This window comes from Canis lupus, chromosome 34 (genome assembly GCF_011100685.1).
Source record: "Canis lupus familiaris isolate Mischka breed German Shepherd chromosome 34, alternate assembly UU_Cfam_GSD_1.0, whole genome shotgun sequence".
Lineage (NCBI taxonomy): Eukaryota > Metazoa > Chordata > Mammalia > Carnivora > Canidae > Canis > Canis lupus.
In genome coordinates this window covers 37,173,866-37,194,288 of record NC_049255.1, presented here as the reverse complement: position 1 = coordinate 37,194,288, position 20,423 = coordinate 37,173,866, and the positions used below count along the sequence as shown (strand labels likewise).

Here is a 20,423-nt window from a genome sequence, read left to right as displayed (position 1 = left end):
CCTGTCATTTCACCTTTTGAAAAAAGAAATTGAAATTTTCTGCTTAAAAAAAGGTTAAATGTTCTCAACATTTAGGTAGGAGGTTTTAATCAATTATTACCTACTCTATAAACCACTATAATTATACCTCAATAGCCTTCAAGGTTAGACTTAGCTATGATAAAATAAACATTTTACTCCAACAGGAATGTGCAAGGCAATCTTCATTACAGTACTAGTGTAATGAAAAGGGTCATTTATCAATACATTCTCCTCTATGTCATTTGTACAAAGATGAAAGAGTCTATACCTGTTTATCACATGTCTCTCCCATGTATAATGAAGAAATAAAATTATCTGTTAAGGGATCTAGAGTTCATCCAAGATGTACTACAGGCTATCTGATTCCTATGAGTGATTTAACTTCAGTAATTTGATTTTCTCATGTATCTGCACTTTAAGCTGAATAAGATAATTATATATTCATAATGGTATTTGATTTTCAGAAGTTGGACTGAGAAAACTGGTTGGCAACTTGCCTGACAGAAAAAACAACTTGCTACAACTCATCTATTGCTTTCAACAAGATAAAAGAACAACAGAACAAGATGCCCTCTATTTTACAAATAGCCAGGTCAAAGAGCACCAACAAAAATCACAGCGTACATTAGAACAAGTCCCAAAAGCTTCACGAAGTCAAAAAGGCAAAGGAGTTAGTTATTAGGCTTCGAAGGGCCTACCTGTAAGTGAGGGACTCGTGTATTTTTTAAAAATCTTTTCCAAAACAACTTTTTAAACCAGTTTTCCTCAATACACATAAAACTAAAACTCTCCTACATCCATAATTGCGAAGTCATTAGAAATGTACAGGGTTAGTCTGAACGCATTGCAATCAAGTTAAAACTTTCATTACAATAGTCATTTAAGAACTTACAGCGTCTGCTTTACAAATAGTATTGGCTACATGTCGACATAACATCTTTAGCCAGTTTTCTTTTGGAAGTTCCTCTGAGGTCATCTGGAAACTGAGCAGCACATTTGCCCGCTCTGTTGGTGGCCTCACAAGCAAGGCAAAAGCATTATGGCAATCTAGGGTTTCAGAATAATTACAAACATTAAGTGTTACTCCCTGGAAAATGACAGATGTATGCAAGTTTAGTTTCCTCAGAGCAATAAAATTCCAATACAGTGATCTCTTTTCCACCCTTCCTCATCCCTCAACTTTTAACTGGACAAAGAATATCACCATATTACATTGAAATACTGGATAGAATTATAATACTGAATTTTTTTAATAGATTTATTTTTTATTGGTGTTCAATTTGTCAACATACAGAATAACACCCAGTGCTCATCCCGTCAAGTGCCCCCCTCAGTGCCCGCCACCCGGTCACCCCCACCCCCCTCAGTGCTCTCCTCCCCTTCCACCACCCCTAGTTTGTTTCCCAGAGTTAGGAGTCTCTCGTGTACTGTCTCCCTTTCTGATATTTCCCACTTATTTTTCTCCTTTTCCCCTTTATTCCCTTTCACTATTTTTTATATTCCCCAAATGAATGAGACCATATGTTTGTCCTTCTCCGATTGACTTATTTCACTCAGCATAATACCCTCCAGTTCCATCCACGTCGAAGCAAATGGTGGGTATTTGTCATTTCTAATGGCTGAGAAATATTCCATTGTAATACTAAGTTTTACGTGAGAAACCAACAATGATAATTTACTGACGCTATATACTACATGTAATATTTTCTATGAAATTTAATATTTTCTATGATAGTTTTTTGAATTAATTATATCATTTCTTAGAATTCCAGAATTTAAGTTCTAAATTAAAATGGCATTACAAGACTAATTTAAATTAAAGAAATAAAGTGTCCAAATATCAAAACTGTTAAACAATGTTTTTGGACCAAAATGCTAAAACAGAACCTATTTTAAACAATAATTATAATCTATAATTCAAATCTAAAAATATGGAGATGACTTAAATAAATACACTATTATAACCCTTAACAGATCCAGAATCTGACAACCTAATAAAGACAGCAACATAAGCTGCTGCTCAAGTTTCTTTTCTAATAAACTCAAAGTCTTCCATCATGAGAGGACAGGATCAGTAATGGAACCAGCTTACAATGTATGTCTAAAATCTAAAAGTATGGCCATGTATACACATCCCTAGATGATACTTTTTTTGGTAGGTATAAAATTTTGGTAATTTCAGGCCTTCAGAGAACCTTCCCTAACACTATCAAAGTTGAGTAAAAACCTTCTTAATAAACATCTGACCCATGTTAATTCTACCATAGTTACTTTGTGTACATTTATTCATGTACTTCTTTCCAGGTCATATCCTAAACATATTCCTAGCAATGAAGCCATTGACAACAAGGAAAGAATAAGATGCAGAGCACATGTGATAGACCGGTGATTTCTTTTTGATTCTGAAGTAATAAAGGTAAGTTTTGTTGTGGAAGAGGCTAGGTTAGGGCACTATCTTGACCTTTAACCATTTAAAAGCTCTTTGATCCTTAGGGATGAAGAAATCCCACAGGTTGAGATAGTATTTTCATTTGAGAAAATAAGATACCAAGTAAGTTCCTAGAGAAGAGCTGGGATGGAAATATAAGAAATATTACTTTACCAAAACTAACCAACTATATTTAAAGATAATTTATCAGTTTAGAGATATCTGGGTGGCTCAGTTGGTTAAGCGTCCCACTCTTGATTTAAGCTTAGGTCATGCTCTCAGGGTCACGAATGAGACTGAGTTCTGCGTCAGGCTCCACGCTCAGTGGAAAGTCTACTTGAGATTCTTGCCTTCTCCCTCTGCCCCTCCCCCATTCACACATGCGCTCACTCGCTCTCTCCCTCTCCCTAATAAATAAATTTTTAAAATTAAAAAGATAATTTACCAGTTTAAAATAAAAACAAAAATAAAAACATGAGAATGAATCAAACCTAAAATGAATATAAACTATTTTCACTTAGCTAACAATTTATCCAGTGAGCATACCTTCCGTTTCTCTTATGTCCAGCACCTTCTTAATTTGAGAAAGAGGCATTAGATGAACATGCTTAAGAGAAGCTGGGGGTCGGGTGTGGCCAGGAGGACTCCTAAAAGTGCCAATAACCTTATGTCGTTTTCTTGCTATCTGATTACAAAAAAAAAAAAATTCATATGGAAACAATTAAAGGCCAAATACTTAAAAATGATATTAATCATATAAACCTACATGCAATTCATCTATTTGTCATTCTAGAATTACTATGATAAGCAGAGTTACCATGTGACAAATTCATACATCCATGTAATTGTGTAGCAGAAATGCTCATATATTTAAGAGCTTAAAAATCAGGAAAACAGACCAAAGGAAAAGATCTATGCAAAAGGTCCCAGAAGTATGAAAGAACTTAGAAACATCTGAAAAGGAACAGCACTGAAGGACAGAGGAATCTTCGACAAAAAGCCTTGAGTTCAGGAATGTTGGTCTGGGATCTCAGTATTGGGTTCAAAAGATAATGGATTTATTTATTTTTTTTTTTAATTTTTATTTATTTATGATAGTCACACACAGAGAGAGAGAGAGGCAGAGACACAGGCAGAGGGAGAAGCAGGCTCCATGCACCGGGAGCCTGACGTGGGATTCGATCCTGGGTCTCCAGGATCGCGCCCTGGGCCAAAGGCAGGCGCCAAACCGCTGCGCCACCCAGGGATCCCAAGATAATGGATTTAAGAGCAGAGTTCTCAATGAACTCAGACCCTGTACAAGACAATGAGGACAATAAAGTAAGTAACACAGAAATGGCTCTAGTTCTCGTATTTACATACCATTGAGAAAGAAGCAGGGGAAGTAACAAACTAACTGAACAATACATTAAGCAAATGATACAAATTAAAAACTCAAGCTTTTACAGTGTTAAGATGTAATTTTACCTAAACTGGGAACTCCTGTAAGAGGAAGAGATAGGTAAAGTAAGTCTGGGGAAGACAGGAGCAAAATCACAAAGGACCTTGTGATTCATAATGTACTGAATTCTGCAAATTTTATAAGGTCTTTAAACTTATTATTTTCATTTCCATGAAAGCCTACTGTATTGTTTTGCCATTTTAAAAGAACATCTTTTTCTGAGGTTATAATCATCAATTAAAGACATTAACACAAAATGATTTAGGATAACTTACTTAATGAATTTGAGACTGGTCAGCATCATGAATGTGACAAAGTTTAGCTAAAAATGCACTACCCTATGTTGGCTAATCAGAAATGATCAAATGGGGATCCCTGGGTGGCTCAGCGGTTCAGCGCCTGCCTTTGGCCCAGGGCGTGATCCTGGAGTCCCAGGATCAAGTCCCGCGTCGGGCTCTCTGCATGGAGCCTGCTTCTCCCTCTGCCTGCCTGCCTGTCTGTCTATCATGAATTAATAAATAAAATCTTAAAAAAAAAAAGAAATGATCAAATGGCAGTCAATCATATTCACACTGAAGCAGAAATATGATACAGATCTGCTACATATCAAATATTAAAAGTTAGTTTACATTAATACAGGAAAAATAAGCAAAAGACTTTCTTTAAATAATTTCCACTATAAGTTTAAATATACTTTTAAATCAATTTGGCTAAGCAAATAATTTTAAAGTTCATTTTTAAAAAGAAAAAACAATGACAAGTGCCAATACTGATGACATAAATGCTAGCACATCAAGATACAAACTCAAAACACAGTTAAAATATAAAAAGGAAAATATGTCTGTGAATCCTCAATTAGTTTAGCTTCAGTAAAACATCAACGGTCAAATTTAAGAGAAGTCAATATAGATTTTATCCATTTTAAATGTTTCTAACTTTTACCATATTCTTCATTCCAAATTTGCTAAGGTTTTTAAAAAAAAGCTGAAGAATAAAAGTTTAGAATTATAAATCTAAAAGTTCAAATTGAATGTTAAATATAGAACTGTTTTAGTCAATATGATTCTAACATAGGCAGCTAAAATAAACTAGAATAAAAAGTTAGTGGATTTAAGGTAAAGGAGATGAAGAACCAGGGTATCACATAATGGACTCAGAAGCTACAGACAATAACCAATGGCAGGAATTAAAGTGGTAGGTAGGTCAACGAGCAAGTTATAGAAAACTTCATGGAATTTAAAAAAAGATATATGATCAAAAATTTAAAGTAAGCCACAACTCTCTCAGGATTAAGAAGATAAAACCCAGAATGGATTAGCAGGAAGTATAGACAGTGGAGCCAGCTGACCTGGGCACTTCAATAGGGAAAACCTTAAAAAGGCTTTAAGAGAAGCAAATAAATAGAAGTACTGAGCAACTATGTACAGTGAAACCCCACTGGAAATTGACTTCACCTTGCCCCTGTTCTCCAAAGCAAAGCAGGCTGACGTTCTCTTTATGGGGTGACAAAGTAGTTCAGAATTATCTGCCTCATGATTTTTTATGACTTTTTCACTTCAGGGTATGGTCAATTATGTGTAGTATTTTCACTGTCTTTTGTGTTTTGTGACATTATTGACCAATAAAAATATCATTTTTTATTAACCCCACTACAACAAAACTGCATTTAACACAAGTCAAGCTTTGGTGAGATTTTATTATACCTGTAACTGCACATGGTGGTTTCTCTAAAATTCTCTTGTATTTTATACTTTAAATAATAATGTAACCAAGAGTGCAGCACGTCAAAAGAAGTAAAAAACGATAAAAGGAAGAGGTACAGATTTTAAAGAAAAAGGAAACCCATCAAATCACTTCAATGAAAGCAACAGCAAGTAACAGAAATGTCAAAGGAGTCTTTTGGTTAATATATTTGTTTTATCAAAATACACAGTTTTCTTTTCTGAGATGAAGGAAAATACACATCTTTGTATCTCCCATTTGACTGCTTAGTTGTTTAAAAATACACTATTAAGAAAAGGGTTGGAAAAGCACACGAAGGTGATTCCATTTGCCCACAGAATTGATATGGAGGAAATGTTTTAATAGATGAGAATTTTAGAATTATAATCATTGCACCCCTCTGATATATTAACTACTCATTCACCCTAAACCTGCTGTTTTAACGAAAAATCGGGGAATTGTAATTCATAGTAAATAATCAAGTTATTCTAATCTTCAACAAAATGCTTGAAAAATCTATTTCAATTTCAAATTATTTTGTAGGTCCTGAACAAACATACACAGAAACAATAAACTCCTAAAATTTCTGACCAAAGCATTTATTAGCATGGAAATAAACTACATTTTCATAATAAACTACATTTTCATTATGACTTGGCTTTTAAGTCATGAAAATTTATCATACTTTTTTAGTATTAGGCCTTCTCTTTAAAAGCATTTTATTAATAGTATTAAACAAGTGGTCTCAAAAAGTGATTAAATTAACTTTAACTTGTGTATTATACCTCAATCAAGGCTTGGCTTTAAATGTTCAGGCAAGTCACACAAATCAGCAGTGTTATTATACTATATTAAGTACAAATTTACCTCCAGGCAGTCATTGAAGAGAAAGAGAGTTACTTGTTCTCCTCTGTCACAGGGATGTTCACCTAGAGAAATTGTTTCAACTCGTTGGACTAAACTTCGGTGAGAAGACAAAAGATTAGCCTGTATAGATTTAAAATATTATAAAAGTAATCACTTGTTAGTAATCTTTTTAAAGTTATAATTTAAAAGAAAATGGTGCCAGGGCACCTGGGTGGCTCAATTGGTAAAGTATCTGGCTCTTGATTTTGGCTCAGGTCATTATCTCAGGGATCAGTCCCCATTTGGGCTCTGTGTTCAATGTGGAAGCTGCTTGAGATTCTTTCTCTCTCTCTCTTCCCCTCCCTCCCAACCTCTAGAATAAATTTAAAAAAAGAAAAGAAAAAGGTGCTAAGCTTCTGTTCATATTAAAGCTATAGAACCTAATAAGAAGAAAATAAATTGACAATCATCAAAAATGAATACTTACTGGGCATCCATCTACTTCATAAACAACATCAAAAATTTGCTTTTGGGCTTCTGTTTTTCTCTTATCCTCATTAATATGGCTGAAAGATTAAAAAGTTTAGTTTTAAAACTTCAACTTTTAAAACAATAAAATATGAAAACTGCATGCAAAGATATCTTATGTCACTAAAAGAGATCTTGGCAAGTGGTCTATCTTAATTCTGACAACTGAATCAGTTAAAATACTTCCTAAAATCCTAAAATCAGTTAAAATACTTCCTAAAAGTAGCCTACTATATTAAAAAGTTTCACAGGGATGCCTGGGAAAGAAGCAGGGAGCCTGCTTCTTCCTCTGCCTGTGTCTCTGCCTCTCTCTCTCTGTCTCTCTCGTGAATAAAGAAAATCTTAAAAAAAAATAAAGTTTCACAGAATCCTTCAGAAAATTATGTTTTACTAATTTCTTTCCATATTATTATTATTTTTTTTTACTATACTCGCTATATACTTCCTAAAATATGTTTAAACCTTTACAAACTTCAGGTTAACAGAAGTTCTAAATATAAGTTCATTTAAGCTTTTATGAAGGTCATTCCCAAGTCACATGCTAATCATTTCACTGAAACAAAAACTAAGACTACTGCTTCCATACCAGATGAAATAGGAAGGAAAGGATACACGTTCTTCCTGAAACCAATGAAAAACCATTAAAATCTAAAGAAACAAGTCTGGGGTGCCTGGGATGCTCAGTTGGTTAAGCATCTGACTCTTGATTTTGGCTCAGGTCATGATCTCAGGGTCCTTCGATCAAGCCTGGCTCTACTCTGTGCTGGTTATGGAGTCTGCTTGGGATTCTCCCTCCCTCTCCCTGTGCCCCAGCCACCTCCTCCCCACCATGAGTAGGGTGCTCTCTCTCTCTTTTAAAAAAAGAAAAAGAGGGATCCCTGGGTGACGCAGCGGTTTGGCGCCTGCCTTTGGCCCAGGGCGCGATCCTGGAGACCCGGGATCGAATCCCACATCGGGCTCCCAGTGCATGGAGCCTGCTTCTCCCTCTGCCTATGTCTCTGCCTCTCTCTCTCTCTCTGTGACTATCATAAATAAATAAAAAAAAAAAAATTAAAAAAAAAAAAAGAAAAGAAAAAGAGAGCGAGAGAAACAAACAAACTTAGTTGTCAAGACACTGGGAAGTCAATTTATGAGACAGGAGACAAATAAGGCAAGCCCAACTTTATGCTGTCTATAAGAGACACACACTTTAGATTCAAAGACCTAAATAGGCTGAAAGTTAAATGACAGAAATACTCTACCAAACAACAGAAAAATACACCTTCTTCTCAAGTGTATGTGGGCCATTTTCCAGGTTAAGCCATAAAACAGACCTCAAAAATTCTGAAAGGACTGAAATATTACAAAATATCTTCTCCCACAACAATGGAGTAAAATTAGAAATAACAAAAGGAAACTTTGGAAAATCACAAGTATGTGGGAATTAAACAAAACACTCCGAAATAACCAATGTGCCAAATAGAAATCAAAAGGAAATTAGAAAATATTTTGAGAAAAAACAAAAACATAACATATAAAATTTATGGTATACAACTAAAGCAGTACCGTATACATTTATAGCTATAAATGCATTTAATAAAAAATATCTTAAATCAATTACCTAAACATGTTAGGTAATTGATTTAAGACACCAAGGGAAAAAAAAAAAAAAGTAAATCTAAACCAAGCAGAAAGAAAGAAATCATAGAGTAGAAATTATTAAAATAGAGAATATAAAAACTAACAGAAAAATCAACAAAATTAACGGGTTCTTTGAAAAGATTAACAATATTGATAATCCTTTAGCTAGACTGGCCAAGGAAAAAAAAAGGCAAAAATTACTAAAATCAGGAATAAATAAATGATGGGACATCGCTACCAACCTTACAGAAATAAAAAGGATTATGAGAACAATGGACAACTGCATGCCAACAAATTAGACAGCTTAGGCATAATGGACAAATTCCTACAAAGACACAAACTATAGAAACTGATTCAAGAAATAAAAAGTCTGAATAGATCCATAACAGTAAATTCAATTAGCAATTTTAAAGCCCAAATGGCTTCGCTGATGAATTCTACCAAACACCTAGGAACTAGTACCAATTTTTCCCAAGTTCTTTCAAAAAACAGAAGAGAAAGAAATACTTTCCAATGTAATCTAAACTAGAAGATGACATCACCAGAAAATTTTTTATCAATGTCCTTTATGAATATAGACACCAAAACCCTCAACAAAATACTAGCAAAACAAATCCAGGAACACATAAAAAGGATTATGCACCATTAACCAAGTAAGATCTTATCCCAGGTATATAAGCTTGAGTAAACAAGCAAAAATCAATAAATGTAATATACCACACCAATAGAATAAAGGACAAATACTACATGATCACTTAAATGGACTCAAAAAAAGCATTTGACAAAATCCAATGCCCTTTCATGGTAAAGAACACTCAACAAACTAGAAATAAATAAGGACTTTCTCAAACTAATAAAGGGAATCTATAAAAGTCCCAAAGCTACAATCATACTCAACAGTGAACTGAATGCTTCCCCGCTAAAATCACTAACAGGACAAGAACAAGATGGTCACTCTCACCACTTCCGTTTAACACTGTAGTGGAGCTTCTGACCAGGGCAATTAGTCAAGAAAATGAAATAAAAGGCATCCAGACTGGAAAGGGAAAAAAAGAACTATCTTTATTTGCAGATGACATGATCTTATTCACAGAAAATCTTAAGGAATCCACTAAAAAATTATTAGAACTAAAACACATTCATCAAGGTTGCAGAGTAGAGGATCAATATATAAAACTCTATTGCCTTTCTATACATTATACAATCTGAAAATAAAATTAAGAAAGCAATTCCATTTACTAAAACATCAAAAGGAATAAAGTTCTTAGGAATAAATTTCACATAAGTATGACATTTCTAGAATGAAAACTCTAAAACATTGTTGAAAGAAAAACAAAATCTCTATCAAATTCCCCACTGTTCACGTTTCCTCACCCCTTCCCACCCTCAGAAACTGACAAGCCAATTCTAAAAAGCCAAATGCAAATTCAAGGAATCCACAATGGTCAAAACAATCTTGAAAAGGATAAAGTTGGAAGATTATTTCCCCATTTTAAAACTTAATACACAAAGCACAGTAATCAAGACTGTGTGGTACTAGCATAATCATAGATGTATGGATCAAGAAATAGAATTAAGAGTCCAGAAATAAGTCCTCACATCTTTTGCAAAGATGCAAAAGCAATTCAGTAGAGAAACAATGGTCTTTTCAACAAATAAATACTAGACAGATTTCCACATAAAACAATGAACATCAATGCATACCTTGGCCCTTACACAAAAATTAACTTAAAGTGGATCATAGACTTAGCTGATTTTTACCTAATGATTAAAACCACAAGAACTTCTCAAACAGGAAAAAAAAAAAAGTACCTTTGTGACTTTGGGTTAGACCAAAATTTTTTTTGATAAAATAACCACCCATAAAAATAACTGATAAATTCGGACTTCACAAAAATCTAGAAATCCTGTTTTTTCTGTTAAGAGAAAAAAACAAGCTACAGAGTATAAGAAAATATTTGCAAATCACCTATCAGACAAGGAACCACTGAAACTCAAATATACCATTGGTAGCAAGGTGAAATAGTACAACTACTTTAGAAACAGTTTGGCAAAAAAAAACAAAAAAAACAGTTTGGCAATTTTTTAAAAGCTATACATACACCTACTATATGACCTAGCTATTCTTACCACTAGGTATGGAAAGCATATATTCATACAAAGACTTGTTCACAGAAAATAATAATAGGAAAAAGCACTACTGATAAAAGCAACAGTAAGGACTAATCTCAAAATAATCATGCTGTGTGAAAGAAGACTGATAAAAGACAATATACTGTCTACTTCTATTTAAATAAAATCCTAGGGATGCCTGGGTGGCTCAGTGGTTTGGCACCTGCCTTTTGCCCAGGGTGTGATCCTACACTCAGGCGGAGACCGGGATCAAGTCCCACGTCAGGCTCCCTGCATGGAGCCTGCTTCTCTATGTCTGCTCCTCTCTCTGTATCTCTCATTAGTAAATAAAATCTTTAAAAAACCAAAAAAAAATCCTAGAAGATGCAAAGTAAACTGATAAAAACAGCAGTGTTGCCCTGGGATGGCAGATTGGGAGAGAGGCAGGAAAAGAGATTACCAAAAGGCATGAGTAAACTTTTGGAAGCAAAATGTTCCTTATCTTGATGGCAGTTAGTGATGGTGGTTTCAGGAGTATGTGTGTGTATAGAGATATCTATATCTATATATATATATGCCAAAATTATTCAAACTATTTGAAGCACCTATAGTTTAAAAAAAAAAAAACAGAAACCATAAAACACATATATACTAAAGCTACTAGAGCATAGATCTATAACAAATTAATCTGTATACACTACACATGTATAACTAACATTGTAAGAATCTCTTTTTAGGGGGTTTTGGTTTGCTTAAATGGCAAAGACTAGTTAAATTGGCACTATCTCTGTATTTCCTTTACCTAAAAAATTATAGTTGTTTTAACCAACTGTAATAAGCATTTAAAACCTAGGCTAAATATTAAAAAATCTCAAGAACTCAGATGTGGTCAAACTCTATTAGGTTTATAAATCAGCATCACAATTCAACATTGAAATAGGAGCTCCTACAACTCAACATTTATTGAAGACCTATTATGAGCACAGCATTGAGGATAAGGATATATTAGATTCTTAAATTCCCACAAAGCTTCAATAATGTTGAAAAAGAAAGAAATATTTAATCACCTATCTTATCAGCATGGCTCATTATCTCTATAGCAGCCAATTGATACTATTCTAAGGGAAACAACAGGTCAAATGACTATTCCCCATTTGGGTTACTCTATCTTTGTTTACAATACATATTATACATAAATAACAAATACTAAAAGCTACCATCAAAATAACACTGGCAAAGTACTCTACACACCAAATAGGTAAATTGAACAAGTAATAATCTTTCAAATTTATAAAAATACAAAAAAAATAAAATAAATGTTCAAAAATTCCATGTAAAAGTGAAGCTGTCAGAAAAAAATGTGCAATTAAGTGCGATTGTCAACACAGAAGAGAATTTTTCTTCTACTTTGTATTTCAGAAGTCTTCTTAGGAAGTTGGATTTTATAGGTGACCTACATTCTGCAGTCACCCCAGTCTGACTTGTCAATACAGAATAAAAGTGTTATTCTCAAATAAAAAAGTAATAATCTTTCAGCTTTCTCTTCTGTAAAAATAAGTTGATGCTGACCATCTACTTCATAGTTTGTTGAAAGGTTCAAATTAAATTATGTGCAGAGTATGTTAAACCTTGAAGTGTTGAAAAAAACTATTATTATTATCCTTGGTCCCAAAATAACAAAGCAAAAGCATAAAGGCTAGCTGACTGGCATATAAAATACAAACATAAGCAAAATACAAAATATACGTAGCCCTTTCAGCAGCAACGGAGGCTGGTATTCGCTAACTTGAGCGTAATTCTACTTCCAGACCTTCTCTCTAGAGCTAGCAAAGGCTCTAAGAGCTCCTTTTCAAGTACTTTAAGAAACTCTGTTTCATATAGAAGCACATCAGGGAATCTCAGAAGTCATTTAACTAAATCTATTAAACATGGTGAGGACATAAATTCCGAAGAGTTGAAGTGCCCTCATGCTCTATAAGGCAAAACAATTAATACAACAGCCTTTATTTCTGATTATAATAATCAAGAAAGAAAATTTTTTAAAAGATTTATTTATTTATTTACTCACGATAGACAGAGAGAGAGAGAGAGGGGCAGAGACACAGGAGGAGGGAGAAGCAGGCTCCACGCCGGGAGCCCGACGCGGGACTCGATCCTGGGACTCCAGGATCATGCCCTGGGCCAAAGGCAGACGCCAAACCGCTAAGCCACCCAGGGATCCCCAAGAAAGATCATTTTTAAGTTTATTTACCTATTTATTTTAAATAATCTCTACACTCAACATGGGGCATACCCCCTAAGAAGATATGGTGTGTATGTATATGTATATGTAGATTATATATATACATATGTGTGTGTGTGTATATACACACACACACACACACACACATACACACACGCACGCACAATGGACTATTACTCAGCCATCAGAAAAAAAATCTGGCCACTTGCAACAACATGCACAGAACTACAGGGTATCATGCTAAGTAAAATAAGTCAATCAGAAAAAAAGGAAAATTACATAATTCACTCATATTTGGAATTTAAGAAACAAAACAGAGGGGCAGCCCTAGTGGTCCAGCGGTTTAGTGCCACCTTCAGCCCAGGGCGTGATCTTGAAGATCCAGGATCGAGTCCCAAGTTGGGCTCCCTGCGTGGAGCCTGCTTTTCCCTCTGCCTGTGTCTCTGCCTCTCTCTCTGTTTCTCATGAATAAATAAGTAAAATCGAAAGAAAGAAAGAAAGAAAGAAAGAAAGAAAGAAAGAAAGAAAGAAAGAAAGAAAGAAAGAAAGAAGAAAGAAAGAAAGAAAGAAAGAAAGAAAGAAAAGAAAGAGAGAGAGAGAGAAAGAAAGAAAGAAAGAAAGAAAGAAAGAAAGAAAGAAGAAAAGAAAGAAAAGAAAAGAAAAGAAAAGAAAAGAAAAGAAAAGAAAAGAAAAGAAAAGAAAAGAAAAGAAAAAAGAAAGAAAGAGAGAGGAACATAGGGAAGGGAAGAAAAAAACTAGACGAAATCAGAGAGGAAGACATATCATAACAGATTCTTAAAAATAAACAAACTGAAAACAAACAAAAATAAATAAACTGAGGGTTGTTAAAGGGGTTGGGGGTGTGGGGACAGGGTAACTGAGTGATGGGCATTAAAAAGGGCATGCAAAGTAATGAGCACTGGGTGTTATATAAGACTGATGAATCACTGAACAACTCTACCTCCGAAACTAATAATATACTATATGTTAATTAATTGAACTTAAATTAAAAAAAGAAAGAGCATCTCTGATTAGAGCTATGTCTCCAAGTTAGACCTACAGTAATTAGCCTAAATTTAACAATCAAGCATCCAAATCAATTCCACAGAGTTTATACTTTTAGTACATCTACAACCAACCCTATCAATTTATATTCCATTAAATTCAAGGTAAGAAGTAAGAAGTTAAAAGTAGAAGTCAAAAGAAGTATTATAAAGTATTATGAATCTTTTCTTTTTATTTCACCACAGTCAACTTCCTGAGTTACATTTGGGTAGTTTAAACGAAGACAAGAATATGCTATGACTTGAAAGTATATGAAGAAAATGTCCAGAAGTACATTCATAACATTATCAAATTTCTTTTTTTTTATTAAAGATTTTATTTATTCATGAGAGACAGAGAGAGAGAGAGAGAGAGAAGAGAGAGAGGCAGAGACACAGGCAGAGGGAGAAGCAGGCTCCATGCAGCGAGCCTGACGTGGGACTCGATCCTGGGTCTCCAGGATCACGCCCTGGGCTGAAGGTGGTACTAAACCGCTGAGCCACCTGGGCTGCCCCCCACATTATCAAATTTCTAAATCATTGTTACTTTCTATGCAGAATAGTTTAATACCTTCAGAAATAAATGTTTTCTATTAATCAATGTATTCTTACAATACTTCTCTCTCATCATTTTCTACACTATTAGAAAAATAATTTAGACATCACTTTATAAAAACTTGCTATTGATATTTTTCTCTCCATTCATGATTCTAATTGTTCTACAATTCCATTTTAATCTCAGAAACAATAAGAAATTGAAATAATGCACTTACGTCATTACTTCCTTTAGTGATCCAATAGCTTTTTCTAGAGTGCTTTTGTCAGGATTTTCTTCAGCTGTATGCTTCCTAAGATCTGTTATGATAAAATGTTATGAGTTTTTTTATGAGGAAAAATCCAAAAAAAAAATAAAATAAAATAAAGAAACCCACCACCCTGCTTTGTAAAGTTAAATCATACTGCTTTGTCCATATATTTTCCTTAGAATTTAAAAAAGGACTAGAAAAATAGTAAAAAAAAAAAAAAAAAAAAAAATAGTTTTTTTATCTAAGACTTCAAAATGCCCTCCATCTTGGGGCACCTGGGTGTCTCAGTTAAGTGCTTCATTTGGTTCAGGTCATGATCTCAGGGTCCTAGGATACAGCCCCACGTCAGTGAGCTCAGTGGGGACCCATCTGCTTGTCCCTCTCCTTTGGCCCCTCCCCCTACTATGCACACATGCTCTCTCTCTCTCTCTCTCTCTCTCTCTCTCAAATAAATATTTAAAAAAAAAATACTGTCCATTTTGATATAGGCTGGTTAATTTTTAAAGATATTATCTAAGCTTTACTTCAAAAAAGGTTTTATGCAATGTTCCCTTAGGAACTCTCTTCTTACACATTTGTTCACAGATTTTTTTCTTCCACATTTTTTATTGGCTAAATTTCCAGAATATGTACAGATTTTCTTACACTGCTGTATCAATTCCCTATTAGTAAAGTTTGGGAACACCTAGGCTCCTCAAACTCTCTCCATAGTGCTGAGAAGTCATTATATGTTATATTTCATGTTGGAGCCCATGGCTCTATCACAGAGAGCATTCAGTAACCTTGAAAGCAGGTTTTGTTTAACTTAGAGGCTCATGACATGCTCATGTTTTGATTCTTATCTAGGTTAAGTTCCCTATGCCATGTCCCATCTGATGGTTCCCTAGTACCATACCCACACAATCTTTTAAGTTGGAATGATAGGAGAAAGGCTTAGAAACTATTTGATGGATTTCTACATGTACATAATGAAAAATAATGAAGATAAGCAAATAATCCAAAAAAAAAAAAAAAAAAAACCCATACAGCTTTGTAAAGTTAAATCACACTGCTTTGTCCATATATTTTCCTTAGAATTTAAAAAAGCAGGACAGCTTTTAAAGATGGGGGAAATCATCTTATAAACTATTCTAAACTAGATTTAAAAACCTTTAAAAGAAAATGATCAATTTTTTTAAATTACTACTATAATTCATATACTACCCAAAATATTGTTTTAAGGATTTTATTTATTTATTTGAGAGAGTGAAAAAGAGAGAGCATGAGAGAGAGATCACAAGCAGGTAGGTGGGTAGAGGGAGAAGTCTCGTCACTAAGCAGGGAGCCTGATCCGGGACTCAATCCCAGGACCCTGGGTTCTTGACCTGAGCCAAAGGCAGGTGCTTAACCAACTGAGCCACCCAGGCACTGTACCTAAAATATTTTAAAAAGGAAATGATTAAACAGTCACAAAATTAGCCTCCTTATCTGCTATCCATACTAATGTGCTTAATTCGGTTTATAATTTAGTTTTCATACTTAATTTAAAAAATATAAAAACTGACCGTGTCCTAAAAATATTCAATACTTTAGTGAGCTAAATGTAAAGGCATATATATAAGCTTTTCTTTTGCTATAAGCAAAATTTATTCATAAAAATTAACTCTGGGGCAGCCCGGGTGGCTCAGCAGTTTAGTGCCGCCGCCTTCAGCCCAGGGCGTGATCCTAGAGTCCCGCATGATCCTGCTTCCCTCTGCCTGTGTCTCTGCCTCTCTCTCCCTCCCTCTCTCTCTCTCTCTGACTCTCAAGAATAAATAAAATCTTTTTTTAAAAAAAAGCCTTCCTTACCTTTTCTTTAAAAAAAAAAAAAAAAAAAGTTAACTCTGTAGGGATGCCTGGGGGCTCAGAGGTTGAGCATCTGCCTTTGGTTCAGGTTATGATCCCAGGGTCCTGAAATCAAATCCTACATCAGGCTCCCTGCAGAGAGCTTGATTCTCCCTCTGCCTATGTCTCTGCCTCTCTGTCTCTCATGAATAAATAAGTAAAATCTTGAAAAAAAATTTAACTTTGTAAAAAAAAAATTTTGACTCTGTTTAAGTTCTAGATTAAATGGATGCAGGCTTCAAGAGTGTTCTGTACAATCTAAGAAAAAGGTTAAGCATTAGACTAAGTATACAGAACTTAAGGTTCAGAGAAGAACTAAATAATTTGAGACATGAATTATCTCTTGCTTGTGATTTTATGCGTGAATTTTACTTACATAGATGTAAACTGATTCTGAATTAGTGACACGCCATGAAATATAAGAGAGTTTTGTTTCTGTAGAGAAACAAAAACTAAAATAATAGTCAATGTAATTGATACGGTAACAAATAAGGCATTGTAGGAGACTGAATTACCTGTGATTTTAAGATTATCCATAAAGATATTTTCTATATAAGACATAAACATTAATGCTGAAATCTAAGAAAATTATAAAATGAAAAGAATTTCAAAATTGTTAGAGCAAAACAGTTTCTTAAAAAACATCCAAAATAGTCTGAAAACAGATCAGACAAGTACCATTTAAAAGTAATGCAACACTGGGTAACCTCTGTACTGGTCGAATGAGAAGTTCAACAAGGCTTTGCCGTCCACATTCTGGTTTAGCTTGGTTTATCTGAAAGGAATTTCACAATAAAAAAAAGGTTTTCTGCAAAAATTAAACACCTTGCATTTATTAGATTACACCTCATCACTAGTGCCCTGAAAAGAACTAATAGAAGAGATGGGGTGGCAGTGATTCTCTAGATTACTGTGGTTGAATAATCTTCCAGGGCCTGAAATGAACTCTTGGCTACTCAAAGATTAACATCTTAAACACAAAGTGAGTTTCTCTGCACATTTCTATAAATTCTATCCTAAATTTCACTTGAGTTTACACCATTCACAAAAAAAAACAAAAAACAAAAACAAAAACACCGGTTTTTGAAGTATTAATTATGCGGATACTATTGAGTAAACAAAATAAAGCACTTAGAGGCAAAAGCAAATCACATTGAAAAATGTCTGAGAACTAAACCATGCATAACTTAAAAAAAATATAAGTACCTACAGACAATATTCTCACTACTCAGCTCCCCCATGGCCTCTGCTAGCTATCTAAATCTTCTGAAGCCTAATATCACTGCCACTCTCAGGTCTTCCTAAAGTTAAAAGATTAAACACTCAGGTGTTCTTACATGGTTAATTTTTACTAAAAGTATGATTTAAATGCACTCCTTCAGAAATTATTCTCAGAGTTTTATTTTCAAGAAATGTAAGTTACCTTCAGAAAAGCATGAAATCTTGGTTTCTGTTTTTCACATTTAATAATCGTTTCCTTGCTCATTTCAAAGAAGTTTACAAAGGGAGGGTACGTTTTTACCAAATCTTTTGACTAGGAAGAAGGAAAAAAAACACATTAATTTGTTATATATGTTACCCTTAGATAATGAAATTTAAAGCCAAATAATAGTCAAAATCTGATTCATTGGATGCAAAATAAAAATTTAAAATAAATTTCTTCTCAAGTTAAATATACAAATTTTATGAATTACTCATTAATGAGTTAACTGCTAACCAAAATGCATCAACTGGTACACATAGCCTAAAACTTGAAAAGCAAATGAAGACTAAAAAACCAAAGTATACTAATGCTTATTGTATTGACATAAACATGACCAAGTTTAAAAATTTCTATTAAGTTCAGAATATAATTAGTATCCAAGAACATGCTATTTATTGATGAATCCAAGCCACCATTTAATAGATCAAATAATATTACCCAAAAAAGCAACAAAAAAAGGGAAAAACATCTTGGCTAATTGAGAAGACTAACAGATATCAAAAAGATATCTGGCCTAATAGTCAAAATATGCAAAGAGTCCAGATGTCCATGGACAGATGAATGGATTAAGAGGTGGTAATATATATACAATGGAATATTACTCAGCTATCAAAAAAATGAAATCTTGCCAATTTGCAATGATGTGGATGGAACTAAAGGGTATTATGCTAAGCAAAATAAGTCGGTCAAGGAAAGACATCATATGATTTCACTCATGTGAAATTTAAGAAACAAAACAGATGAACATAGAAGAAAGGAAGAAAAAATAAAATGAAATGAAATCAGAGAGGGAGACAAACCATAAGACATTCCTAACTCTAGGAAACACACTGAGGTTTGCTGGAGGGGAGGTATGTGGGGGGATGGGGTGGGTAATTGGGTGATGAGCATTAAGAAGGGCACTTGAAGTAATGAGCATTGGATGTTGTATATACAAATGATGAATCACTAAATTCTATCTCTGAAACTTAAAAAAAAAAAAAAAGGAATGTTATAATTATTTCTTCTTTGGAATTCTCAACCAACCAGAAAAAACATGTAAGACTATATGGTGAGGGACAGAAGTTAAAAGGAGGCTTCAGAAAAGTTTATTTGGCAGAACTCAAGACATCGAAAACAATAAATTAGATTCAGAGACTAAAAGACACTTATAAACCCTATTCGCTGCACCTCTTTCAAAATTAATTTATTTGATAAAGTTAAGCTATGTAGTTCCTACCCTAGTAAAGAAATAGCACTTCGTTAGAAGCTTTTACGCAGAGGAGACACAGTAACGGCAAAAATGATACCAACTATAAAGAAAAAAATGAAAACTACAGAAAATTTTAAAAAAATCATTAATCTGCAACCATTAATGAAGGGCAAATAACCTGATACATAATAAAATGATTATAGCATACCATGACAATCAGTGCTCCTAACAATGACCTCGGGGTATCAAGAAAGTGTTAACTTATATGTTTCATAAGACAAAAACACTTCCAATTTATTTTACAAACACAACTACGTCAAAGTTTTGAAAGCAAGCTCTTACATTTAAACAAGTACCTGTCATTCCCTTGAGACTATTTAATGAGATGATGCTTTAACCTGAAAGCCTAAAAAAGAAGTAAAATGGGATCCCTGGGAGGTGCAGCAGTTTAGCGCCTGCCTTTGGCCCAGGGCGCGATCCTGGAGACCCGGGATCGAATCCCACGTCGGGCTCCCGGTGCATGGAGCCTGCTTCTCCCTCTGCCTGTGTCTCTGCCTCTCTCTCTCTCTCTCTCTCTCTCTGTGACTATCATAAATAAATAAAAATTAAAAAAAAAAAAAGAAGTAAAATACTTACATATTTAAGAAAGATGTCACCAATGCTTTTGCTCTCATCCCAATTAACAATAAGGTCTTCCAGATCATCCTGAAAGAGCACAAATTGAAACATTTAAGCTTGAACTTGGCGGTGCCTTAAACATTCTTCAATATTTTTGAAATATTCAAAGTAGCACCTTACATTACAAAGCATCTCAGTTTGATGTGCAAAACAATTAATATAACACATTCTTTCTCCTCAACAAGGAATTAGCTTCTTGACTAGCAGGAAAATATCCTTTGAAAAATAATTAAGAAAATATCAAGAGTATCAAGTCAGTAAGACTAAGCCTAACTTTCCAAATTGATATGATAGCTCAACATCTTTTCCTATTAACTATAAAGTTGATTGGCATTATTAATCATAGAAAACTACTTTCCATCTTGCTGCTAAAGCATCTTATTTAACATCAGCCATTT

At 34.1% G+C, this 20,423-nt stretch overlaps 1 protein-coding gene across 9 annotated transcripts in view; it reads right to left on the bottom strand.

Moving 5' to 3' along the window:
• ECT2 (epithelial cell transforming 2) overlaps nucleotides 1-20,423 on the bottom strand; it is a 61,385-nt gene that overhangs the window by 13,115 nt on the left and 27,847 nt on the right. For all 9 annotated transcript variants that reach the window (XM_038583911.1, XM_038583910.1, XM_038583916.1 and 6 more), the window contains 8 exons: nucleotides 19,984-20,052; nucleotides 18,096-18,206; nucleotides 17,351-17,447; nucleotides 14,777-14,858; nucleotides 6,946-7,024; nucleotides 6,480-6,599; nucleotides 2,996-3,134; nucleotides 914-1,068 (listed from right to left, as the gene is read on the bottom strand). In XM_038583911.1, coding sequence (XP_038439839.1) covers nucleotides 914-1,068; nucleotides 2,996-3,134; nucleotides 6,480-6,599; nucleotides 6,946-7,024; nucleotides 14,777-14,858; nucleotides 17,351-17,447; nucleotides 18,096-18,206; nucleotides 19,984-20,052 — 852 coding nt within the window. The remainder of the gene's footprint in view (nucleotides 1-913; nucleotides 1,069-2,995; nucleotides 3,135-6,479; nucleotides 6,600-6,945; nucleotides 7,025-14,776; nucleotides 14,859-17,350; nucleotides 17,448-18,095; nucleotides 18,207-19,983; nucleotides 20,053-20,423) is intronic.